This window comes from Scyliorhinus torazame, chromosome X (assembly GCF_047496885.1).
Source record: "Scyliorhinus torazame isolate Kashiwa2021f chromosome X, sScyTor2.1, whole genome shotgun sequence".
Taxonomy (NCBI): Eukaryota; Metazoa; Chordata; class Chondrichthyes; order Carcharhiniformes; family Scyliorhinidae; genus Scyliorhinus; species Scyliorhinus torazame.
This window is the reverse complement of record NC_092738.1, coordinates 35,547,561-35,572,113: the sequence shown is the minus strand read 5'-3', so window position 1 is coordinate 35,572,113 and position 24,553 is coordinate 35,547,561. Positions and strand designations below refer to the sequence as shown.

Here is a 24,553-nt window from a genome sequence, read left to right as displayed (position 1 = left end):
GGGAAAGGTCGGGGCTGAAACCTCGCTCTGCATTCACACTTACATTTAAAATCCGCTTTTCCCGACTGCAATATGTCCCAAAGCGCCTCACATCTGCTCAAATAGTTTTAAAAGTAAAGGCCAGCCAGCTTGTACACAGCAAGATCCCAGAGACAACAACAAATAATCAACAGTAACAACACATTGAGTAATGTTAGTCGAGAGTTGAGGTCACTTGAGGAGGAACTTTATTCTTCAACAATACACAACTGCAAAGGAAAATTATGCTTAAGTTTGTTAAGAGTACAATTTAGAAGATGGACGATTGTTAGGAAAGGAAGGACCAGTTTGTTCAAGTCTTATCCTTTTTCTGATAACTACTGTTAAATTATTATACCTGAGTGAGATCTGTTAATTTACATTGCAAGAGCTCGAGTCCAGAATTAAAAGACTTTTCAACCACTGAGCTTGTTCTGGTAGAAAATTCACAAGGTTGCCATTTGACTTCCCTGGTCTTATTAGTCCAATATATTCTGTCTTTAAATATAATGTGGGTTCAGCCTCCTAGTTAGATGTGTATACATCAATGTAGCCTTTAATTAAAACAAGCCCCAAATATTCCAACGCGACATACAGCATTGACCACAGCAGTGGGAGCACATGGTTATGAGCCAATCTTGAACTGACAGGATCCAGAAATTATCTTTATCCTTGGAATATAGCCAGTCTTCCTAATTGAATGGGAAAACGATCACTTTGGATAGTACACGTCCCCTCCCATGACACACAATCAGCTGTTTTTAGGGACCGTGCTTTGGAGATTATATTGTATTTAACACTAAAGCTGAGAATTGACACTACTAGACCATATTGCATTTCCAAACTTATTGAATCACTCCAGCTTAAATGCAAGGATCTCTACTGCTGCCCTGATGAACCCTTTTCATAATAGTCCATTATTTTTGTCAATTCTGATCCTCAACATCTGTACGTATTCCAATGTTGTGATAAGGGAAACCAGTGGAGTTTCACGGGCATTCAGTAAAGTGCCACATTAAAGGTTGTTGCACAAGCTAAGGGCCTGTGGGAGCTGAGGTTGATGTATTAGCAGAAAACACACTATGGATGATTGGGTTATTTTCAGGTTGGCAGGCTGTAACTAGTGGAGGACTGCAAGGATCAGGGCTGGACCCTTAGCTACTTACTATAGTAGCAGTCTATAGTAATTAACTTAGATGAAGGAACTGAGTATAATGTTTGCTGTTGTATGTTTGCTGACAATACGAAGGTGAGGACACAAAAGAGGCTGCAAAGTGAAATAGACAGGTCGAGGGGGGTGGACAACAGAAATCCAGGGCAATTGAAGATGGACAATAAATGCTGGCTTTGCCAGTGACACATTCCATGAACACGTTTGGGGGAAGGAATGTAAGGCGATTCACCCTTCAATCCTGCTCCATCATTCAATAAGATCAGGGCTGATTTTTCTATTTAACCTCAATTCCACTTTCCCGCTCACTCCCCATATTTCTTGGTTCAACGAGAGATCAAAAATCTGTTGCTCTCTGTCTTTAAGACACGATGGAGTATCCCACAGCCCTCTGGGGTAGAGAATCCCAATTCATAGAAAAGTAAAAGCACAGAGAGAGACCATTGTGTCTGTGGCTGCCCTCTGATGGAGCAATTTGCCTGGTGTCACTCCCCCACTTCTCCCCATAGCTCTGCACATCTTTCTTTTTCGGATAATCAATTCTCTTCTGAATGCTTTGATTAAATCTGCCTTCACCACACAGGAAGTTAATTCCAGATTCTAACCACTTGTGTGGATAATATATCCTCGGATCGTGATTCCTTCTTTTGCAAATTAAATGTGTGCCCTCTGGTTCTTGATCCTTCCACCAATGGCAACAGTTCCTCATTTCTACTCTGCCCACCCCCCTCATGAGTTTGAACACCTCTCTCCAATCTCTCAACCTTCTTTTCTTCAAGGAGAACAGTCCCCAACTCCTCCAACAATGACCCCAGGGAACACCACTGTAAACCACTCTGGAAAAATAGGGGAGGCTGTGGAAGCAGATACATTAATGGCGTTCAAAAGGCATCTTGACAAACACATGGATCGGATGGGTATAGAGGGGTACGGCATAAGGAAGTGCTGAGGGGTTTTGGCCAAGGATGGTATCATGATCGGTACAGGCTTGGAGGGCCGAAGGGCCTATGCTGTATTCTTTGTTCCAGGGCATCCTCTCTCTCCCGAACTGCAGTGTTCACCTTAATCAATACTGCCACCCCTCCTCTTTCCTTCCCTTCCCTGGGTGGGATTCTCCGCCCCGCCGTGCCACATTTCTGCCCTGACCGGCCGGACGGACTCTCCGTACGCCAGCCGGAAAATGGGGTTTGCCATTGTAGGGCAGCCCCACGCCGTCGGGAATCCCTCGGGCGCCGGCAAAACGGAGCATCGGGGCGGCGGAGAACCCCAACCCCTATCTTTCCAGAACCCACTTGTACCCAGTCCTGCCCTTCTTTGAGCCAGGTCTCTGTTATCGCCACAATTTCCACTTGGCTGTCTGCATATGCAGCTCACCAATCTTATTGAGCACATTGACATCGGTGCACAATAACCCTAATTTAGACCTTTTTACATTCCCTCTTGCTCTGTCCCCACCTAATACCTACTATTCCTTACTCTAGTTCTATCTGTCTCTCCCAATTCTGTCTACGCCTTGTTTTTTTGCCTATCAATATTACCTGTTGGTTCCTTTCCCCCTGCCAAGTTCATTTTAATCCTCCCCAATAGCGCCAGCAAATCACTGCACAAGGAATTTGGTCCAGGCTCTGTTCAGGTGCAACCTGTCCAGCCCCTACAGGTCCCATGTCTCCAAAATTTGATCCCACTGGCCCGGGAATCGAAAACCCTCCCTCCTGAACCATCTCTCCAGCCACAGTCATTTTACTCACTTGGACGTGGCATGGGAGAACAGTCCAGAAATTACTACCTTGAGGTCCTATTTGCTAATTTCCTTTTATTAAAAAATCATTTATGGGATGCGATGTCGCTGGCTAGGACAGCATTATTGACCATCTCTAATTGCCCCTTGGGAAGGTGGGGGTGAGCTGCTGCCTTGAACCGCTGCAGTCCATATGGTGTAGGTACACCCACAGTGCTGTTAGGGAGGGAGTTCCAGGATGTTGACCCAGCGACAGTGAAGGAACGGCGATATATTTCCAAGTCAGGATGGTGAGTGACTTGGAGGGGAACCTCCAGGTGGTGGGGTTCCCAGGTATCTGCTGCTCTTGTCCTTCTAGATGGTAGTGGTCGTGGGTTTGGAAGGTGCTGTCTAAGGAAACCTGGTGCGTTCTTGCAGTGCATCTTGTAGATGTACACACGGCTGCCACTGTGCGTCGGTGGGGGAGGGAGCGAATGTTTGTGGAAGGGGAGCAATCAAGCGGGGCTGCTTTGTCCTGGATAGTGTTGAGCTTGTGTTGTTGGAGCTGCGCTCATCCAGGCAAGTGGGGAGTATTCCATCACACTCCAGGCTTTGGGGGGTCAGGAGGTGACTCTGGCTGCATATGAGGCAGCAGTGCTAACCACTGCGCCACCGTGCCGCCCTTGTGGGCTAATTCCTGATAGAAATGTGTTAATTACGTACAAATTCATCACGGCGCCGAGGTCCCAGGTTCGAATCCCGGCCCTGGGTCACCGTCCGTGTGGAGTTTGCACATTCTCCCCGTATCTGCGTGGGACTCACCCCCACAACCCAAAGATGTGCAGGGTAGATGGATTGGCCACCTTAATTAGGGAAAAAAAATAATTTGGTACTTTATATTAAAAAAATTAAATACAAATTCAGCAGCCTCACTTGAGTGTGCGTTCCTAATACATTCCAGGAATTTCAAAGTCACCCATCTTCAGTCTCCGATTATCCATCAATTAATTCTAATGAACATATTGTGCTTGCTTGAATCAAGGTGGGGAAAATGGTGGTGTGGAGGAACTGGAGAATGGCAGCCTGAATCTTCAAAATCTGGCAGCTTGTGATCCGTTCTCCTGGGCTCTCCTTGCAGTCAAAGGTGTTCGCAACCTTATTTCCCACAATCCATATGCTCCCAGAGGCCAGCAACCCCCTTTTTCTTGCGCCCTGCTAGACACCCCAGAATGTCAGCAGTCCTCCTAACTTCTCCCCGGCCATTCCTAGATGTTGCAACTCCCTCTCAGCGCACAGAAATTCCTCGGTCATATTCCCAGTGCTTCCTAACCCTATACTCCAACCAGCACGTTCAAACCTTGAACCTCCTCACCCCAATAAGAAGTCTTACAGCACCAGGTTAAGGTCCAACAGGTTTGTTTCAAATCACTAGCTTTCGGATCCTCACCCCAATACCACTAGGTTCCAGCATCCTGCCTTGGATCTCTTGAAACCTCCTAGTCTCTGGGAGCTGACATCAGTGCAGTAATAGACAATGGAATCCTATCCCATTGTGCTCTGATGCCGGGATCTTCCCCAGTGATCCTGGCAATGTTGCTGCACTTAATGCTTCTGTGCTTATTAAATCTTTGGCAGGAGATGGTTGTGTGTGTGTATAGAATGTAGCCTTGATCAGGACTGCTCACACTTAGTCAAATTCCAATGGTGTTTTTTTTTTCCTAATTGTTTTTATCTGATTTATTTTCTGCAGATATTTTGAACCTGGAAAAGAAGTTAGCAGAATACAAGTGCGATACCAACAAGGCTATTCGGCTAAAGTTAGGTATGTGCTTCAAACACAGAATCTTCTTGTGACCTGCAAACTGTTTCCTTTATGTTGAGACCGTGCGGGCGGAAGGGTGACTGAGAAAGGGGGTAATGCTGCTGGATTTGACCATGCAATCTGTGACAAACTAGTGACAAATGGGGGTAGAGATAGATACATACATAGAAGATAGGATCAGGAGGATGCATTTTGGTCCTTCTAGCCTGCTCCGCCATTCATCACGATCATGGCTGATCATCCAACTCAATAGCCTAATCCTGCTTTCTCCTCATAGCCTTTGATCCCATTCTCCCCAAGTGCTATATCTAGCCGCCTCTTGAACATATTCAATGTTTTAGCATCAACTACTTCCTGTGGTAATGAATTCCACAGGCTCACCACTCTTTGTGTGAAGAAATGTCTCCTTATCTCTGTCCGAAATGGTTGACCCTGAATCCTCAGACTGTGACCCCTGGTTCTGGACACACCCATCATTGGTAACATCTTCCCTGCATCTATCCTGTCCAGTCCTGTTAGAATTTTATAAATCTCTATGAGATTCCCTCCTCATTCTTCTGAACTCCAGCGAGAAAAATCCCAACCTGAGTCAATCTCCCCTCGTATGACAGTCCCGCCATCCCTGGAATCAGTCTGGTAAACCTTCGCTGCACTCCCTCGAGAGCAAGAACATCCTCAGAGAAGGAGACCAAAACTGCCCACAATACTCCAGGTGTGGCCTCACCAAGGCCCTGTACAATTGCAGCAACACATCCCTGCTTCTATACACGAAACCTCTCGCAATGAAGGCCAACATACCATTAGCCTTCTTTACCGCCTGCTGCACCTGCATGCTTACCTTCAGCGACTGGGACACAAGGACACCCAGGTGTTGCTGGGAAGTCGTTTATTATGTTCAGTGACATGAATCAGCGTATACTCCTCATTGGGGTAGACCATTCCCGTTATTGATGGAATTCCTGGGGGTATACTATTTCTGTACATATTGAACTGTTAAAAGTAACCATCGGGTAGTAATACAAATTCGGAATCATAGAATCCCGAAAGTGCAGTAGGAGGCCAGTTGGCCCATCACGTCTACACCGACAGGCAGCACGGTGGCGCAGTGGTTAGCCCTGCTGCCCCACGGCGCCGAGGTCCCAGGTTCGATCCCAGCTCTGGGTCACTGTCCGTGTGGAGTTTGCACATTCTCCCCATGTCGGCGTGGGTTTCGCCCCCACAACGCAAAAGATGTGCAGGTTAGGTGGATTGAGCACGCTAAATTGCCCCTTAATTGGAAAAAAATGAATTTACTCTAAAGTTATGGGGGGGAGCTATACCGGTTCTGGGAAAGAGCACCTTACTTAAGCCCACGCCTCTGCCCTATCCCAGTAACCCTACCTAATCTTTTGGACACTAAGGGGCAATTTATCATGGCCAATCCACCTGCATATCTTTGGACTGTGGGAGGAAACCAGAGCACCCGGAGGAAACCCACGCAGACAGGGGGAGAAAGTGAAAACTCCACACAGACAGTGACCCAAGGCTGGAATTGAACCCGGGTCCCTGGAGCTGTGAGACAGCAGTGCTAACCACTGTGCCGCCCAAGGAACAGGAGGAGGCCATTCAGCCCCTCAAGCCTGCTCCACCATTCAATAAGAGCGTGACTGATCTATAATAATCTTTATTGTCACAAGTAGTCTTACATTAATACTGCAATGAAATTACTGTGAAAATCCCCTAGTCGCCACATTCTGGTGCCTGTTCGGGTACACAGAGGGAGAATTCAGAATGTCCAATCCACCTAACCTGCACATCATTGGACTGTGGGAGGAAACCGGAGCACCTGGAGGAAACCCACGCAGACACGGGGAGAACGTGCAGACTCCGCACAGACAGTGACCCAAGCCGGGAATTGAACCCGGGACCCTGGAGCTGGAAAGCAACAGTGCTATCCACTGTGCTCCCGTGCCCCCCTGATTGTAACATCGTCCCCACATTCCTGCCGGCCCGCGATAACCTATCAACCCCCCCCCCCCCTGTTAATCAAGAATCTGTCTAGCATGCCTTAATTGAATAGGTTCAGCTGTGTCTTTCTCCACAGTATGATGTGTTTTTTCCATATTAATAGTTCGCTTTGCTGAAGACCTGGAGGATGAGACCACAAGCTTCAGTCCATTATACAGTCACCAAGTGTTTGGAGATGAGTATGTCATTTGTATTGCATTGAATCCTGTTGACAGTATACAAGGTGTTGCAAGCTTTTAGTCTTTGTTTGTGTTCTGTTTTCATATTGTGTTCTAGAAGTGGCTGTTTTTGTTTGCCTTGTGCTCTTTTGTGGTTCTAGCTTACCTGGTTTAGCACAGCATCAGCTGTGACTGAGTCAGCCGTACTCTTGCCTCTTGAGTCAGAAGGTTGTGAGTTAATTGTCTGACTCCAAAGACTTGAACGCATAATCCAGGGTTACCTTCCCACAACAGCACTGAGGGAATGCTGCACTGCCTGGATGAGATGTTAGCCAAGATTCCATCTGCACTCTCAAGTGTACATAAAAGACCCCATGGCACTGTTTCAAAGTACAGGTGTTCTCCTCCATATCCTGGCAAATATTCAACCCTCAACCAACACTTAATGCAGATTATATAGTCATTTGCCTCATTACTGTTTGTGGAACCTTGCTGTACAAAACTTGCTATTCCGCCGACTTCAACAATACCTAATTGGATGTAAGGTGCACTGGGACATCCTGAAGACTGAAGGACGCTATATAAATGCAAATCTTTCTTTTAACTTTTTTTTCTGTCAACCATTCTTGTGGATCTAACCGCGATGTTGATCAGTGAGTGGTTTAAAGCAGTGTAGTTTTCTGTAAACCTCAACTCGTAGCTGAGAACAAACTAACCACTAATGGAAACATAGAAAATAGGAGCAGGGGGAGGCCATTTTGCCCATCGAGCCTGCTCCGCCATTCATTATAATCATGGCTGATCATCCAACTCAGTAACAAGTTCCCACTCTTTCCCCCCCCCCCCCCCCGCCCCCCCCCCCCCATATCCTTTGATCCCCTTCACCCCAAGTGCTATATCTAATTCCTTATTGAAAACATACAATATTTTGGCCTCAACTGCTTTCTGTGGTAGCGAATTCCACAGGTTCACCACTCTCTGGATGAAGCAATTTCTCCTCATCTCTGTCCTAAATGGTCTACCCCGTATCCTCAGACTGTGACCCCTGGCTCTGGACACATCCACCATCGGGAACATCCTTCCTGCATCTACCCTGTCCTGTCCTGTTAGAATTTTATAGGTTTCTATGAAATCCCCTCCATATTCTTCTGAACTCCAGTGAGTACAATCCTAACCAACTCAATCTCTCCTCGCATGTCAGTCCCATCTTCCCTGGAATCAGTCTGGTAAACCTTCGCTGCTCTCCCTCCACAGCAAGAACATCCTTCCTCAGAGAAGGAGACCAAAACTGCACACAATACTCCAGGTGTGACTTCACCAAGGCTCCTGTACTCCAATCCTCTCGCTATGAAGGCCAGTACACCATTTGCCTTCTTTACCGCCTGCTGCACCTGCATGCTTGCCTTCAGCGACTGGTGCACAAGGACACCCAGGTCTCGTTGCACATTCCCCTCCCTCAATCTATAGCCATTCAGATAATAATCTGAAATGTTGCCCAGGGTACCAGGTAAACCCATTGATCTTAGTCAAATTGTGCCATGGGATCTTTCATCATACATCTGAGCAGGCAATTTATTTGGTTTATTGTCCACAAAAAGGACATTCCTTCAATACCGTATTCGGGTGCTAATCCGGAACTTGAGGACAGCGCTGGTCCATCTTCTTTACCTTTTTCGGATGAAAAGCTCAAGTCTCCAGTTTCCCCAAAAAATTTAGTCCACCTGACAGTCAGCCTCGTGGAATTTCCCTCTATCACTTGAACATTTTCTCAAGGAACAGTACGTAAGATGCGTCTGACCCGCACACTGTACTTTAATCGTGTTTTCCATCGATTTGTATTCTGCTGTATAATACACACATACCCAGCCCTCTCTTTGCTGGTATCCTGCGATGCCAGGAACTCCTATCGTATATTGCAAGTAAGTGTTGATTTTTGCAATGGGACATCCAATTCAGAGAGATTGGCATGGGTGTTTTCAGTGCAATGTTCTTTGCATGTGTTGAATTTAATATACAGTTGGTACAAATGGTTTGATGATCTTTCAATTTTTATGTCTCCATTATTTCGCACCATACAAATACTAACAGCTGTGTCCTGACACCTTTGTTATCGACTAAGTTGCTAAGTGAGCCACCTTGCTGTTTTGTTGCATCATTTGAAGAGCTCATCAATTTCCCTCTATATTAACGGAACGCCTCAAGCTGTTCCACAGTGCAGCTCACTTCTCATTTATACTGAGACACGCTCAGCAGCATTTGCGCAAACATTGGCTCCAAAGTCGCAAATCACCATTTTCCAATCTGCCGGGAAATTTCAGTGCACTTAAAATACAGATTTTATCCAGTCGTTCTCACATTGCTGTGTATGGATCTAGTTGTGCGCAAATTGACTGCCGCGTTTCCTACGTAACAACCGTGACTACTCTTCAGAAGTACCGCATTGGCTGTACCGCACTTTGAGATGTTCTGCGATTGCAAATGACGCAAGTTTTTTTTTTTAAACAGACGAGGAATAGCAAAGATACATTTAGCTGCACAAACGGCTTGTTCGCTCAGATCCAATAGCAATGTTTCTACTGAGGCAGTACTGATATAAATCAGGCGCTAAACATGGCCACTGTAAATATGTTCATTTGAGATTTATAAATGGCCCTGGATTAAAGTAAAGAGAAAATAAATCTAACTTCTGCAGATTCTCTATCAACATGTGGTTATTTCTGCTTTGCCTGCAGAGAATCAGTATTTGGCTACAAGGACCTTGAAATCCAATTGTACTACAGTACCTGCAGCCTCACTACATTCTTCAATATCAAATACTCCAGCAAAGTTATAGAAAAATATGACAACGTAGAGGTAGGCTATTGAAATGTATCGGTTGCTTGTCTTCGCAAGGTCTTAGCTAACCCGAGCAGTGCTGAGATTATGTACTGCATCATGACACTGCAGTCTGTTTATACAAGCACGGTTCTGCAATGCGTTTTTATCACTAGTCGCATCGGGCGTCTTGTGGCAGTCCAGGCTAGAGTTGACCTCCGTGCTCCCCGAGTTAGGGAGGGGCAGATTTGGCAGTGTTTCCAACCCTGACCATCACCAGAAAGTGCTCTTGTGGATGTCGAGTGAGGGTTCGATTCCCGGCTTGGGTCACTGTCTGTGCGGAGTCTGCACGTTCTTCCCGTGTCTGCGTGGGTTTCCTCCGGGTGCTCCGGTTTCCTCCCACAAGTCCCGAAAGACGTGCTTGTTAGGTGAATTGGACATTCTGAATTCTCCCTCTGTGTACCCAAACAGGCGCCGGAATGTGGCGACTAGGGGCTTTTCACAGTAACTTCATTGCAGTGTTAATGTAAGCCTACTTGTGACAATAAAGATTATTATTATAAAAAGATCAGTCTTTGATTATGATATTCCTTTCTCCTCTTCTTGCCCCTCCCTCGGTTACATGTCCCACTGGCTCTCTGGACTCGCACATCACAGCTGCCAATGTAGAGCTGGTGATACCAGTGGAAATGTGCCACAGCAAGAGTCTTTCAAGGGGGCAGAACAGTGATTTCTAAAGTGTGACGTCACTGCTTTGACACCAAGAGCTGAAATTGGACCATGCATGCTTGGGAATGTTGGGGCAGACTGTCTCCATTCCAGAGTGGCAGTCATTTCATCCATTTAAAAAAGAAACGGAGGAATGATGGGCAGATAGTAACGCTTAAGGCCGTGTGATTGATTAAATAACTTTAACTGAACTAAATGTGTTCACAGTGCACCGAGGGGTTTGTTTTCCAACCGTGTAATAAATCCTGCAGGGCCTTGCCTGATGTGGAAGAAGGATCAGTTTGTCTTCTAGTTAAATACTACAACAGACTGGAAGATAAAGCGCCCCCTCTGAGGAAAGTGAATTGGCCTTGCTGTTCATGTTACACGTTGATTCAATGGACTGAGACATGGCAGCATTGCCAAGGAGGATTTTCTGAAGACAATTAGAGGGAGGGGAAAGAGAAACTGCTTTCGATGTGCATAAAGCCCTGTAGTTTACTGTACACAATTTGTTCCTATCTAGGTTGATAATGTTGAAAGTAAAGTGTTAGAATTTATCCCAGCTGGTTACTGCATCAACCTTGATGAGTTTATTGTTCAGCTGGAAAAGGACGCTTCCTTCAGACCATTTGGATTGCTCATTCACTCATACACCGTGTATGATGAGAAGGAGGGACTGGAGTTAAGCTATGAGATTTATAAGGTGAGTGGAAGAAACACAATGGGGTGTGCATTGCTGTTATGAAGCTGGAATATTCTCTGGCTGTTTGGTACAGACATTTGTCATTGCCAGCGCTGCACTGCTGAGTGATGCCGATTTTCACTGTCTCTGCAAGCTTTCACTGAGGCCGTGATTGTCTGACCGTGCTGTTCACCTTTCAACAATGATTTCTGCTGGCTTTTTATTCTTCATGCATGGACTTCACATCTAGAGTGTAATTAAGCAGTGATGTCTGTCCAGTTACAGTCATGGCCCTCAGATCCAATATAATTTAAAGTAGTGATTTCACCACATATTTACTGCAATAATTCCATGGCTGCCAGCATCTATCCATTGAATCTCTAACCCCCTTTTTTATTGTAGGTCCTCTTTAAGAGTTGGCCAGGGGTTTGCCACATAGGGATTTTAGGTGCTTATGCTGATGGCCTGCATCTGATCTAACCAGGGAGATCGAGAAATTAAACTCTCAAATTAGTCAGATTGTGTTTAACTGTACCAGAACTCAGCATCTGAACTTTGCTTTAATACAAGGTAAAACACAAAAGCCACGGTTAATTAAAACACATCTGGAGGCCTGCTTACGGTTTGGATGGCTTGTACAGTTGATGGGTTAGCGGGTTCAATTATGTCCAAATGATTTAATCTGTTCCAGCGCATTGCTTGCAGCAGCCGAGCCATTTAACCAGCCCCTCATGTTCTGGTCATTTCTCCACATGTAGCCCCCCCCCCCCCGCCCCCCATGTTCATTCCCTCGAGTCAGGGAACGGATCTTATTTATGCATCTGGGAACAACCAGTGCAGGTAAATCCAGTTTTCACAACATTGGTCGGGGCGGAGTTCATTCCGTAAAAAAGGATTTCCCTTCAAACCGGTATTGCGTTTCCCTGAGGGACCGCTTCAGCCTAATTGACCAGGAAAATCTCGGAAGAAATAGATTGGCGCAAGTACTGCGGTGCTGACTGGTTTTGAAGATGATCTATGACAGAAATAAATCAAACCATTATGGAAAGGAGAAGAACAACCACAATCCAGTTATAAAATGAATCTAAATTGCTATACCCTGAGTGACGTCCAATATTCATCCTGCCGCTGAGAATCTGTCCTTGTCTCTCTGCTATTTCTCATCATGATGACTCCCAGCTCTACCTCTCTTCATTCCTCCGCTGTCAGGATTCCCTTCCTAAATCTCTCCTCCAAACCAATCGCTATCATTAAGAAACTTCTTCAAACCTCCTTTGAGCAAACTTTTATCCCACCTACCCTGCACATCTTTGGGTTGTGGGGGTGAGACCCACGCAGACATGGGGAGAGTGTGCAAACTCCACACGGACAGTGACCGAGGCTGGGATCAAACCCGGGTCCTCGGCACCATGAGGCAACAGTGCTAACCACTGCACCACCGTGTTTTTCCCAACATTTTTGTGGTTTGGTGTTAAATGTATGTCTAATAATTTGGGGTGGTTACTGCATTAAAGGCACTAGTTATTTGTTGTAGGCTGATCGGGCAATCATTTCCTGAGTGGGATTTGACCTTTTTGTGTACAGGACACACATCGGCAATTTAGTGTTGTAGCTGTAGTGGAACAGCTTGGCTAGGGGCGTGGCAAGCTCTGGAGCACGTCTTCAGTACTATTGCCGGGATATTGTTAGGGCCCAAAGCCTTTGCAGTATCCAGTGCCTTCAGCTGTTTCCTGATACCACGTGGAGTGAATCGTATTGGCTGAAGACTGACATCTGTGATGCTGGGGACCTCCGGAGGAGACTGAGATGGATCATCCATTCGGCACTTCTGGCTGAAGATTGTTGCAAATGCTTCAGCCTCGTCTTTTGCACAGATGTGCTGGGCTCCTCCATCATTGGGGATGGGGATATTTGTGGAGTCCCCTCCTCCAGTGAGTTGTTTAATTGTCCACCACCATTCACGGCTGGATGTGGCAGGACTGCAGAGCTTAGATCTGATGCGTTGGTTGTGGGGTCGCTTAGCTCTGTCTATTACTTGCTGCCTCCGCTGTTACCCATGCAAGTAGTCCTGTGTTGTAGCTTCATCAGGTTGACATCTCATTGTTCGGTCTGCCTGATGTTGCTCCTGCCACGCTCTCCTGCACTCTTCATTGAACCAGGGTTGATCCCCTGGCTGGGTGGTAATGGTAGAGTGGGTGATATGCCGGGCCAGGAGGTTACAGATTGGGGTTAAATACAATTCTGCTGCTGCTGATGGCCCACATGCCTCATGGATACCCAGTCTCGAGTTGCTGGATCTGTTTGAAGTCTATCCCGTTTAGCACGGTGGTCGTGCCACACAACACGATGGAGGGTATCCTCAATGTGAAGATGGGAATGTGTCTCCACAAGGACTGTGCGGTGGTCACTTATCAAAACTGTCATGGATAAAAGGTAGATTGGTGAGGATGAGGTCAAGTATCTTTTTCCCTTGCCACAGGCCCAGTACAGTAGCTACATTCTTCAGGTCTTGGCCAGCTCTGTCAGTAGCAGTGCTACTGAACCACTCTTGGTGATGGGCATTGATGTCTCCCACCTAGAGCATATTCTGTGCCCTCGCCACCCTCAGTGCTTCCTCCAAGTGGTGTTCAACATGGAGGAGTACTGATTCATTAGCAGGAGGTTTCCTTGCTTATATTTGAACTGATGCTATGAGACCTCATGCAGCCTTGAAGCCAATGAGTGCTCCCAGGGCCATTCCCTACTGACCGTATACCACTGTGCTGCCACCTCTGGTTGGTCCATGCTGCTGGTGGGGTAGGGCGTGTTCGGGTGTCATAATGGAGGAGTCCGAGATGGTGATAGAAATGTGTGATTCTGCGAGTTGCTTGACACGCCTATCCTAGCATTCCTCTGAATCAGAGGGTCGTAGGTTCAAATCCCACTTCAGAGACTTCAGTGTAAAATCCAGCTGACACTCCAGTGCAATACTGAGGGAGTGCTGCGCTGTCAGAGCTGCTTTCCTTTGGATGAAATGTTGAACCGAGGCCCGATTTGCCCTTTCAGGTGGACATAGAAGATCCGATGGCATTATTGAGAGGAGATGGGAAGTTATTCCTGGTGACGTGACCAATATTGATCCTTTGATCAAAATCGCAACAGATTCTCTGGACATTATCACATCGCTGTTTGTGCAATTCTGCTGTGCGCAAATTTGCTGCTTTATTTTCTACCTTTAAGCAGCGTCTAAGCAATACTTAAACGCAGTGGCACGTCATGAGGCGGTGGAAGACACTATCCAAATGCAAGTTCTTTATGTAAGACTGCTGCTTGACTAGTTACCAGACTGGTTACTAGTTAAGCGGGGGTTACTGGGTTACGGGTATAGGGTAGATACGTGGGCTTAAGTAGGGTGCTCTTTGTAAGGGCTGGTGCAGGCTCGATGGGCCAAATGGCCTCCTTCTGCACTGTAAATTCTATGATACTGAGAATGCACTCTCCCAACATTGGCAGTAGATTCCAGGTGTTATTTGGGAGGGGAGCTTTACAGGTTTGACTGGACGCAGCGTACCTTCATCGTGTCCGAATGCAGATCCTAAGTTGCGTTTTCTTGTTGCGGTTTACGAGGCCACTTCAGAGGCAAGTCAGAGTCACGCCATGTCGATGTTGGGTTGTAGTCTCAAGAGAGACCAGACTGGTTAAAGAGAAGGGATTACCTTTCCAAAAAGACAGTACTGTGCAATTCGGTTTTGACAAAGCCGTGACTGCTCCATGCCATCTTATGGTATCAGCTTTTTATTTTCAGACTCCGAATTCATTAAAGAAACACAAATTGCCATTGTAGGATTTGAACTGAAGTTCTTGGGGCTATTAGGCCAGTAACACAACTGCTGTCCAAGTGGGTTCTCAAATTCCTTTGGTGGAAGGGCCTATTCCTCGCTGCACAAGAGCAGACTCTTTCAGGGTTTTTCTCCTCCCCACTCTCCTGTTTGCTGACCTGTCTGTGCTGGAATATCGAAGACCTACTGCGTCATGTGCAGCACATCTGCCATCAGGACATTGTCTGTAACTGGGGCTATAGTTTGGGTCCTGTCATAGACCCAGCTGCTGTACCCGGTGAACAAAGCTTGGCTTAATTGTCCTTCCAGGGCTCCATTTGTCCATTCCCATTGTCTCTAGGGCCTCTCTTTGGATTCTCGGTCAGTTTTTGGTGATCCAGTTTTGTGCCTATTTCCAGAGCTGCCTCAACCTGGCTATTGGCAACTAATTTGCTGTCCAGCTTTGTGTAACTAGGTCTCTGGAAGTCCCTACTCTTTTTATGCATTAAAACCTCCCCAAAAAGACCTGTTCGTCCTCCACTGGATCTGCCTCCCTCTGGTCACTCAGCTCCACCTTGTGGAGTCTGTAAGTTGATCTTCCTTCTTGCATTCTCGATCCACCTAATCTCAAACTTAATTTTATCTACCAGTGATTTCTAAAAACTCTACGCGCGCTAATACAAAAATGAAAGAGTTGCTGGAAATCAGAAAATACTCGAGATATTCAACAGGACTGGCAGCATCTGTGGAGTGAGAAACCAGCTGATATTCTTTCATCAATTCTGTCCTCCACGTGCTTTCTGTTTGCTTCTCGATTTCCAGCCGTCGAATCCCCTACAGTGCAGAAGGAGGCCATTCGGCCCATCGAGTCTGCACTGACCCTCCGAAAGAGCCCCTGCCCCGCCCTATCCCTATAACCCCACCTAACCTGCACTTCCTTGGACACTCTGGGGCAATTTCTCACTTGCTCTTCTCTAGCTCTATGATGTTGCTCCTAGTCTGTCTCAGGACCAGTCTCAGAACACATAATTTCTATGGCCTTGTCTGCCCGAGCACCTCCATTTTAGCTCCAGGTAAAAGTGGCATTTTCAGCTTATTTCAAGAGGCCTATCTAAACTTCTCCATTTTTTTTTGATGCTCGTGGTTCCTTACAGTTTCCTCTTGTGGAACTGTATTCTTATTGTGAAGAGACCTGTACTTTTATTTTTAAGCGATTTCTAAGCAGCTTAACAAGTTTGGTGATCAAGTCAGCTGTTCGCAAACTGAGTGTGTAATTCTGTGTTAAAGTGTCTTCTCGGGCTTGCTGTGACTTATAGGATAAACGCTGTGCCTTGCGTAGTGAGTCATGCATTCCAGTAAGGTCAGGAAGCTCCATCTATGGTGCGGTGCTGAGGAAACTGGCCTGAGAACAGGCTGTGCCCTGGAGCTGCTGATGCACGCAGTGGAGCAAAGGGTTGTCACTCCAGGGAAGAGCCATTTGCATTTCCCGACGGCTGAACCAGGTACTGCTCCCTGAGGTGCCCAGAGAATCAGAATATAACTGGGATGTGGTGTCCGGTGTCAATGCAGCAGTTTCCTGTACAAGTATTGGCTTCAAATAGCAACAGCACAAGGTGCTTGCCAAATCTGCTTTTGCACTGATTACCCTGCTAAAGTTTCTTTTTTAAAAAATCCTGACTGCCATTTGACTGTTAATGAACTAGTGTGGCAAACATACAGACTGGAACCCATTGTCACACAGCAAATCTAAAAGGAACCTCACAGTATATCCTTCCAACCTTGTACAGTCTGTGACTTGTGTTAAATATGCTGATGTTTACCTTGCTCATGTCCTTCACTAGGATTCTCAGCCCCTCCTCGCTCGTGTGAACATTCCCGATTCCTGGAGCCTCTCCCTGTAACCTGGGGCCTTGCCTCAAACCTCAGTTCCATTGTCCTTCGCTGCTCTCTCTCTTTGCTGCCTTTCCCACGACACGGAGCCCAGAGCTGTTGTCAGTACTCCGGGTGAGGCTGGGCAAGAGCTCACTACAAAATCGATACTCCCTGAGGTTTCTGCTCCGTCCCCCTGGGCATAAAGTCCAAAGCCTGATTTGCGTTCTAGTTACCGCACTCTGCCGATGGCTTCAGGCCTTTATCCACCAGTATCCCAGATCCCCCTCCTGTGTCACATCCTGCAGAGTACATTTTCCTCACCACTTTTTATTTTTATCCATCCGCAAACTTGGGACTTCTCCACATTGGGGAAACACAGATGCGTGACACTAATTAAAAAGCATAATAATCATTTATGTAATGCCCAGTCAAGATGCAAGGTTTTCATTGAAAATGTCAGTATTTTAAGGCACATTGATTGTCCAGATATTCACTGGTTGAATTGTGTCACGGTTCAGTAGTGACGATCATCCTCTTTCATGCAGACTGATATTAGCTGTCCAGGGTTCAAAGAATACCACGAGAGGCTACAGACCTTCCTCATCTGGTTCATTGAGACAGCAAGCTTCATCGATGTGGATGATGACAAATGGCAGTTCTTCCTGGTGTAAGTATATCTCTGAGGTTTTTCGCAGAGTTTGTATGACTTCCTACCTACGCCTAAAGTTAGGATGTGTGAGATGTGGTCTGTTAGGGCCGAGGTTTCCTGCTGACGTGAGACATCGCTGCCTGTTAGTGAAGAAAAAAATGTGATGCACGATATAGTCGGAACATCGCAGCCCCATCTGTAATAATCTGTCGTGCGTTGGGGCTAAAGGGATCAAGGGATATGGGAGGAAGGCGGGATATGGGGGGAAGGCAGGATCAGGGTATTGAACGTAAAAATATTTTTTTTAAATAACCTTTAGGGGCTGGTTTAGCACACTGGGCTAAACAGCTGGCTTGTAATGCAGAACAAGGCAGCAGCGCGGGTTCAATTCCCGTACCGGCCTCCCCGAACAGGTGCCAGAATGTGGCGACTAGGAGCTTTTCACAGTAACTTCATTTAAGCCTACTTGTGACAATAAGCCATTATTATTATTATTTTCACAAGTAGGCTTACATTAACACTGCAATGAAGTTACTGTGAAAAGCCCCTAGTCGCCACATTCTGGCACCTGTGCACAGAGGGAGGGTGCACAGAGGGAGAATTCAGAATTCTCAGCTGGTATGGGAATTGAACCCGCGCTGCTGGCCTTGTTCTGCATCACAAACCAGCTGTCTAGCCCACTGAGCTAAACTTGATGATCAGCCATGATCATAATGAATGGCGGAGCAGGCTCGAAGGGCGGTATGGCCTCCTCCTGCTTCTATTTTCTATGTGTTTCCACAAGGAACTTAGATATAGAGGGTCACTGTGCATTGAGAGTAATTGGTGATCGGGAGCTCTGCATAGTATCTCCAGTGGAGGACTTTTTTTTTAAATCAAGAAGTAATTGTGATTGTCAATTTCTATTTTATACAGGTTTGAGAAGTACCTTGAAGATGGCTCTCCACGCTATGCAACAGTGGGTTATATGACCGTATATAATTTCTATGCATATCCTGACAAAATGAGACCCAGAATAGGGTAAGTAACCAGCAAAATCCCTTAAAAATGTTCCCGTCCAAGATAACTGAACTAGATCCTGACCACTCGCTACGCTGTTTTTAAAGATCCCCAAACAATAACCATAAAACCAGCCTGATCAGATGGCAATGTGACAGTGCCACTTATAATGGACTAGTTTTCCTTTGCAGCTGCTACTTCTATTTATTTAGCACCTTTTTAATGCCGGAAAATGTGATGATGCACATGGCCAGCGGAGGGGATATTGGGATGGGTGTTCAAATGCTTGGTGGTTGAGGTACGTTTTGAAGAGCGAGAGGTTCAGAAGCAGAATGGTCAGTGAGGGAATTGTGGAAGGTGGGGTTTAGATGGCTTCCAGTCTGGCTGCCCATCAGCGAGGTGAAGGGAGGGGAGAGGCATGCAAAGAGGCATGCAGAGTTTGGGGTGGGAGGAAGGCGGGTTATACAGCTGAAGGAGGTTACAGAGGGAGGGAGGAGGAAAGCCATGAAAAGATTTTAAATTGGAGGCGTTGGTGTTAATGTCAATCGGCAGGGACAGGGGTGCAGAGTGAGCAGGACCGATGCAGCAGCGGAGTTTTGGATGGGCTGAGGTTTCTGACTCAGTGAATATTGGAAAGGTCTGGCCTGATTGCGACCAGCGTGCATTTGGGGTTTCAGCAGCAGATGGCCTCAGACATGATATGGAGGCAGACAGTGAAGTTGAGGTGGGAGTACAATGGGTGTTGTAGTGGAGGGAATATGGGACTGGTGCTTCAGTTGTAAAGAGTATTAAACTTGAGACGTTGACCGTGGAGACGGCTGGAATCGGTGAGGGTACAAAGTTGTGACAGGGGCTAAAGATGATGGTCTAGGTCGTCACAATGTTTAACAAAAGGAATCTCATTGAAGACTGGATGCCAGCCAAGCAGCTGAAAGAGTTCAGGCAAATGGTGGCGTGGTAGTGCTGGAGGTGTCACATGAAAGCTGAGCCCACACATTTTGATGATGTCGCTCAGCGCAGTATATAGATGAGAATTAGGGCAGTTAGGACGAGCGTGGAGACCAGGAGAGAAGACATTTCTGGATATTTGAGAGGCAAGACTGGAACTAAGTGAAGTTAGTCCCATTGAGCTGCATAACCGAAGAGGCTTTGGCGGGAGAGGATGGTGTGAGCAATTAGCGAGGCCTGTAGACCGGGCGAGGAGGGAAAATGAACAATGTCCTGCATTGGACAGCGCGGTAGCACAAGTGGTTAGCACTGTGGCTTCACAGCGCCAGGGTCCCAGGTTCGATTCCCCGCTGGGTCACTGTCTGTGCGGAGTCTGCACGTTCTCCCCGTGTCTGCGTGGGTTTCCTCCGGGTGCTCCGGTTTCCTCCCACAATCCAAAGACGTGCAGGTTAGGTGGATTGGCCATGTTAAATTGCCTTAAGTGTCCAAACAGGTTAGGAGGGGTTATTGGGTTACAGGGATAGGGTGGAAGTGAGGGCTTAAGTGGGTCGGTGCAGCTGCGATGGGCCAAATGGCCTCCTGCACTGTATGTTCTATGTCATTTGTGACTTTGATTAAGGCCACTTCTGTGGCAGGGGTGTAAGCTGATTGGAGAGATTCTAACATGGACTGCAGAAAGGATGGGCATGGATTTGAGAGCTTGCAACACATTCAAGAAACCTGGAGAGGGAAGGGAGCTTGGCAATAGGGTGATTTCCAAAGACATTGGTTGTTGATAGCAGTTTTGAAAGGGACAATGCATAAGGAGGGGGAAATGTTCATTTATCAGCCAGCACTGTTGGCTGTCACGCTGAAGGGACAGCTGAAGAGGAGACATTTGGGGATTTTGCTATGGTTTGCGTGAAATGTTGAGGCAGACACAAAGAAAGTTGCTTGGGAGGGGGCAAGAGAAATGGGTGGGGATGGCCTTGTTTGTGGTTGAGGCGATAGGAACAGAGGTGCCACATTAGATGACACGGTGCAGGATGGCTATGTGGATATGGACAGAAATTTTTTTATGGGGTGGAGGATGAGGAGGACAGGAAGGTATTGAAAAGCAGAATGATAAAAGATTGAAATCATGAGGATGAGGAATCGCTCAGTACAAAGTTGATGAAAGGAGGATATCGCAGTGAGGCACTTGTGGTGAAAATTGACGGGGTGTTGTAAAATGAGAATTTCACATGAGAATTGTGAGGAATGGGACAAGATGATCAAAGGATGAAGCAGTCAGTGTTTCTGTTTAAGAAGCAGCGATGGGACCCTTCCCAGAATGTTAGGCAAGCTGTGGACTTATCCAAGGGACAATGACAAGAAGCAAAGGAGTAGGGATTGGTGAGACTGAGAACCGAAGAAAAATAAATGGAAGGTGGAATGACTAGATGACAGGAAGGGGAGGAACCGAGGAGGTACAAGTAAAAGACTCGGTTCGAATACCTGTCAAAAGGACACCGGCCAGTAAAGTTGTTCTGTTTTCTTCTTACTTGAACAGTGATTCCTATTGATTGGTTGATTCTTGTTTTATCTTGAAGCCAAATGCTGGTGCTGCCTCCATTTCAGGGTGAAGGACATGGCGCACGGCTGTTGGAGACAGTCCAGAGGTTTTACACCGCAGACCCTTCCATCCTGGATATTACTGGTTAGTGTCTCCATCGAAACCTGTTTGGCCGCCATATCCAAGCAAACAAAGTGAATAGTGCAATGTGGCCGAGGAAATTTAAATCTCGAGCAATTGAAATATGTGTGCCAGCCCAAAGGTAACCAGTAGAATTTCCCTACCCTCTCCCCTGCACAAGGAACATAGCTGTTGGAATTCCTAGCCTGTATGGCCGTGGAGTGCAAAAGTGTGATTTTAATCTGTTTTCTGTAAACCACCCACTGTGAGTGACAACCTTCTGTGGGCAAAGTGATGTGGACCAAAATTAGTTGCAACTTGGCAAGTTGCTGAATTATGTGCTGCCACTGTACATTGATGGTGGAGGGGGCAAATGGTTAAGGTAGTGGATGGAGTGCTGATCAAGAGGGATGGTGTTGAGCTTCTTGAGTGTTGTTGGAGCTGCACTCATCCAGGCAAGTGGAGAGTATTCCACCACACTCCTGACTTGTGCCTTGTAGATGGTGGACAGGCTTTGGGGGGGTCAGGAGGTGAGTTTCTCTCTGCAGGATTCCCAGCCTCTGACCTGCCCTGGTAGCCACAGTGTTTATATGGCTGGGTCCAGTTCAGTTTCTGATCAATGGTAACCCCCAGGATGGTAATGCCATTGAATGTCATGGGGCGGTGGTTAGATTCTCTCTGATTGGAGTTGGTCATTGCCTGGCACATGTCTGGCGCGAATGTTACTTGCCACTTGTCCATAGAAATCAATAGAATCGATTCTGCACTGACCCTCTGAAAGAACACCCTACCATATCCCTGTAACCCCACCGAAGCTAAACATCCCTGGACACTAAGGGCAATTTATCCTGGCCAATCCACCTAACCTGCACGCCTTTGGATTGTGGGAGGAAACCGGAGCACCCGGAGGAAACCCACGCACACACGGGGAGGATGTGCAAACTCCGCACAGACAGTGACCCAAGGCCGGAATCGAACCCATGTCCCTGACAGGATTAATAGCATAGCAACAAGTTTAAAGAGAAGTTCAGCATTTTGTTTTAGAAAAGCTAGTGCTGCATCATCCTGAGTGGCGAAGGAGTTGGGTTGACTGACCTATCCCATGTTATTGCCATCTTCATTTCAGCCCAGAGTAATTTCTGTTGCAAATCCTGCATTTTTTAAGGGCATTTGTTTTGGAATTTCAGCTGAAGAACCATCCGAGGATTTTGTGAAATTACGCGATTTTGTCCTTGCCAAGCTCTGTGAGGAACTCCACGCCTTTGTACCTGAAAAACTCAAGAAAGGATTCAGTGCAGAAATGATAGACGAGGCCAGAAGAACCTGGAGAATAAATAAGGTAACTGTAGCTCAGAACGTTTACAAACTAACCTGGGCTTTGGGCTTCCATCAGATTTGGGGGATCATGCCCCCCCCTGTCTTTGGGCTCTGCCAGAGTCTTTCGGATGAGAACTTAAACTGAGATCTACCCACCTACGGGTGACTAGAAGAGATCACATGGTACTGTTGTGAATAAGAGCAGGGCAGCCTTCCTGATGTCCTGGCCAATATTTCAATCAATATCAACTGATTATCTAGTCATTATCACAAGACTGTTAGTGGGGGCTTGCTGTGCACAAATTAGCAGTGACTGCATTTCAAAAAGTACTTCATTCGCTGTCAAATGTTTTGGGATGTCCAGTGAGTGTGAAAGGCATTATACTAAATGCTAGGTCTGTCTTTTAACTGATTTAGAAACACCCGTTTTCACCCAGAATCTCTCACAAGGAACAATACAGCACAGGAACAGGCCCTTCGGCTCTCCAAGCCTGTGCCGACCACGATACCACCCTTGGCCAAAACCCTCAGCACTTCCTTGTGCCGTAACCCTCTATTCCCATCCTATCCATGTGTTTGTCAAGATGCCTTTTGAACACCGTTAATGTATCTGCTTCCACAGCCTCCCCTGGCAACGCGTTCCAGGCACTCACCATCCTCTGTGTAAAAAACCTGCCTCGCACATCTCCTCTAAACTTTGCCCCACGGACCTTAAACCTATGCCCCCTGGTGACTGACCCCTCCACCCTGGGAAAGAGTGCCTGCCTATCCACTCCTCGATGCCCCTCATAATCCTGTAGACCTCTTATCAGGTCACCCCTCAACCTCCATCTTTCTAATGAAAACAGTCCGAGTCTATTCAGCCTCTCCTTTCTATTCATCGTCCAACTTTCTACATGGCTACATTTCCTCTTGTGCCATATGCCTGATGTTCGGTAATAAGCCAAAGACATCTCATTGAATATATTCTGAAAATCTATTCTTGTCAATCTGCTCGAGACACCATTTGCAACAGGACAGACTTGAAAGGCCAGTTGATCTTTTTCTCGTCATTTTTGTGTTTTAACGGGGTGGCCCAGTGGTTAGCACTGCTGCCTCACGGCGCTGAGGTCCCAGGTTCAATCCCGGCTCTAGGTCACTGTCCGTGTGGAGTTTGCACATTCTCCCCGTGTCTGCATGGGTCTGACCCCCACAACCCAAAGATGTGCCTGTAGGTGAATTGACCACGCTAAACTTCCCTTTAATTGGAAAGAAAAATTGGGTACTCTTTATTTAAAAAAATGTTTTTAAAAATTTAAATTTGTTTAAGAAAAATACTGATACAAAAGGAGTGTAGTCTGAACATAACCAATTCTTCCCAAAATACTACTACTTCTGTTAAATATAGCACAACTTTAAGACAAGTGTTGGATGGCAGCCTTGATGATCCCATGCATGGTCTTATTGTAAGTTAATGAGAGCTGCTATCCAACTTCAGCTGTTTAATTAGATACGGCAAACTGGTAATCTACATAGGTTGTATACTACCAGAAAGTCAAAGTGGGTTCAGGAAAAGCAGAGGTACTCGCAACACAGAGTTCACCCATCGACAGAGACAAGAGAAATGCTGTGATCAACAGATGGGATTCGACTGTGTCTTTGTTGACCTGACGAAGGCCTTTGACACTGCAAAAAGAGTGGTGTTGTGGAATGCTGGATGTCCCGACAGAGCTGTAAATCTGATACTGCAGTTTCACAATGGCCAGAGTCGCTGGCTGTGGTGAATGCACTGACCCCTTTAACGTTACAAGTGGTGTGAAGCAGGAGTGTTTCATGGCCCCTGTGCTCTTCGGTATATTCTTTGCTGCCACATTTTCTGGGGCATTTAGGTCTACAGCACAGAAGGCCCGTCAGCCCATCATGCCTGCGCCCGTCAAAAACAACCACCTAACTATCCCATTTTCCAGCACTTTACCCATACCCTTGTCTGCCCTGGCATTGCAAGCGCACAACTGAATACTACTTAAATGTTATGAGGGTCTCTGCCTCCATCACCCTTTCAGGCAGCGAGTTCCAAACTCCCACCACCTTTAAAAAGTACCTCGATGAACACTTGGCACGCCATAATATTTAAGGCTATGCGTCAAGTGCTGGCAAATGAGATTAGGTAGGCAGGTCAGGTGTTTGTCATGCGTCCGTGCAGACTCGATGGGCCGAAGGGTCTCTTCTGTGCTGTGT

At 46.6% G+C, this 24,553-nt stretch overlaps 1 protein-coding gene across 1 annotated transcript in view; it reads left to right on the top strand.

The window, feature by feature from the left end:
* hat1 (histone acetyltransferase 1) overlaps positions 1-24,553 on the top strand; it is a 40,066-nt gene that overhangs the window by 908 nt on the left and 14,605 nt on the right. Inside the window, exons 2-10 of the mRNA XM_072493630.1 lie at positions 3,949-4,137; positions 4,657-4,728; positions 6,839-6,914; positions 9,626-9,746; positions 10,942-11,121; positions 17,315-17,436; positions 18,334-18,438; positions 20,937-21,043; positions 22,207-22,358. Of these exons, the coding sequence (XP_072349731.1) occupies positions 3,949-4,137; positions 4,657-4,728; positions 6,839-6,914; positions 9,626-9,746; positions 10,942-11,121; positions 17,315-17,436; positions 18,334-18,438; positions 20,937-21,043; positions 22,207-22,358 (1,124 nt within the window). The remainder of the gene's footprint in view (positions 1-3,948; positions 4,138-4,656; positions 4,729-6,838; positions 6,915-9,625; positions 9,747-10,941; positions 11,122-17,314; positions 17,437-18,333; positions 18,439-20,936; positions 21,044-22,206; positions 22,359-24,553) is intronic.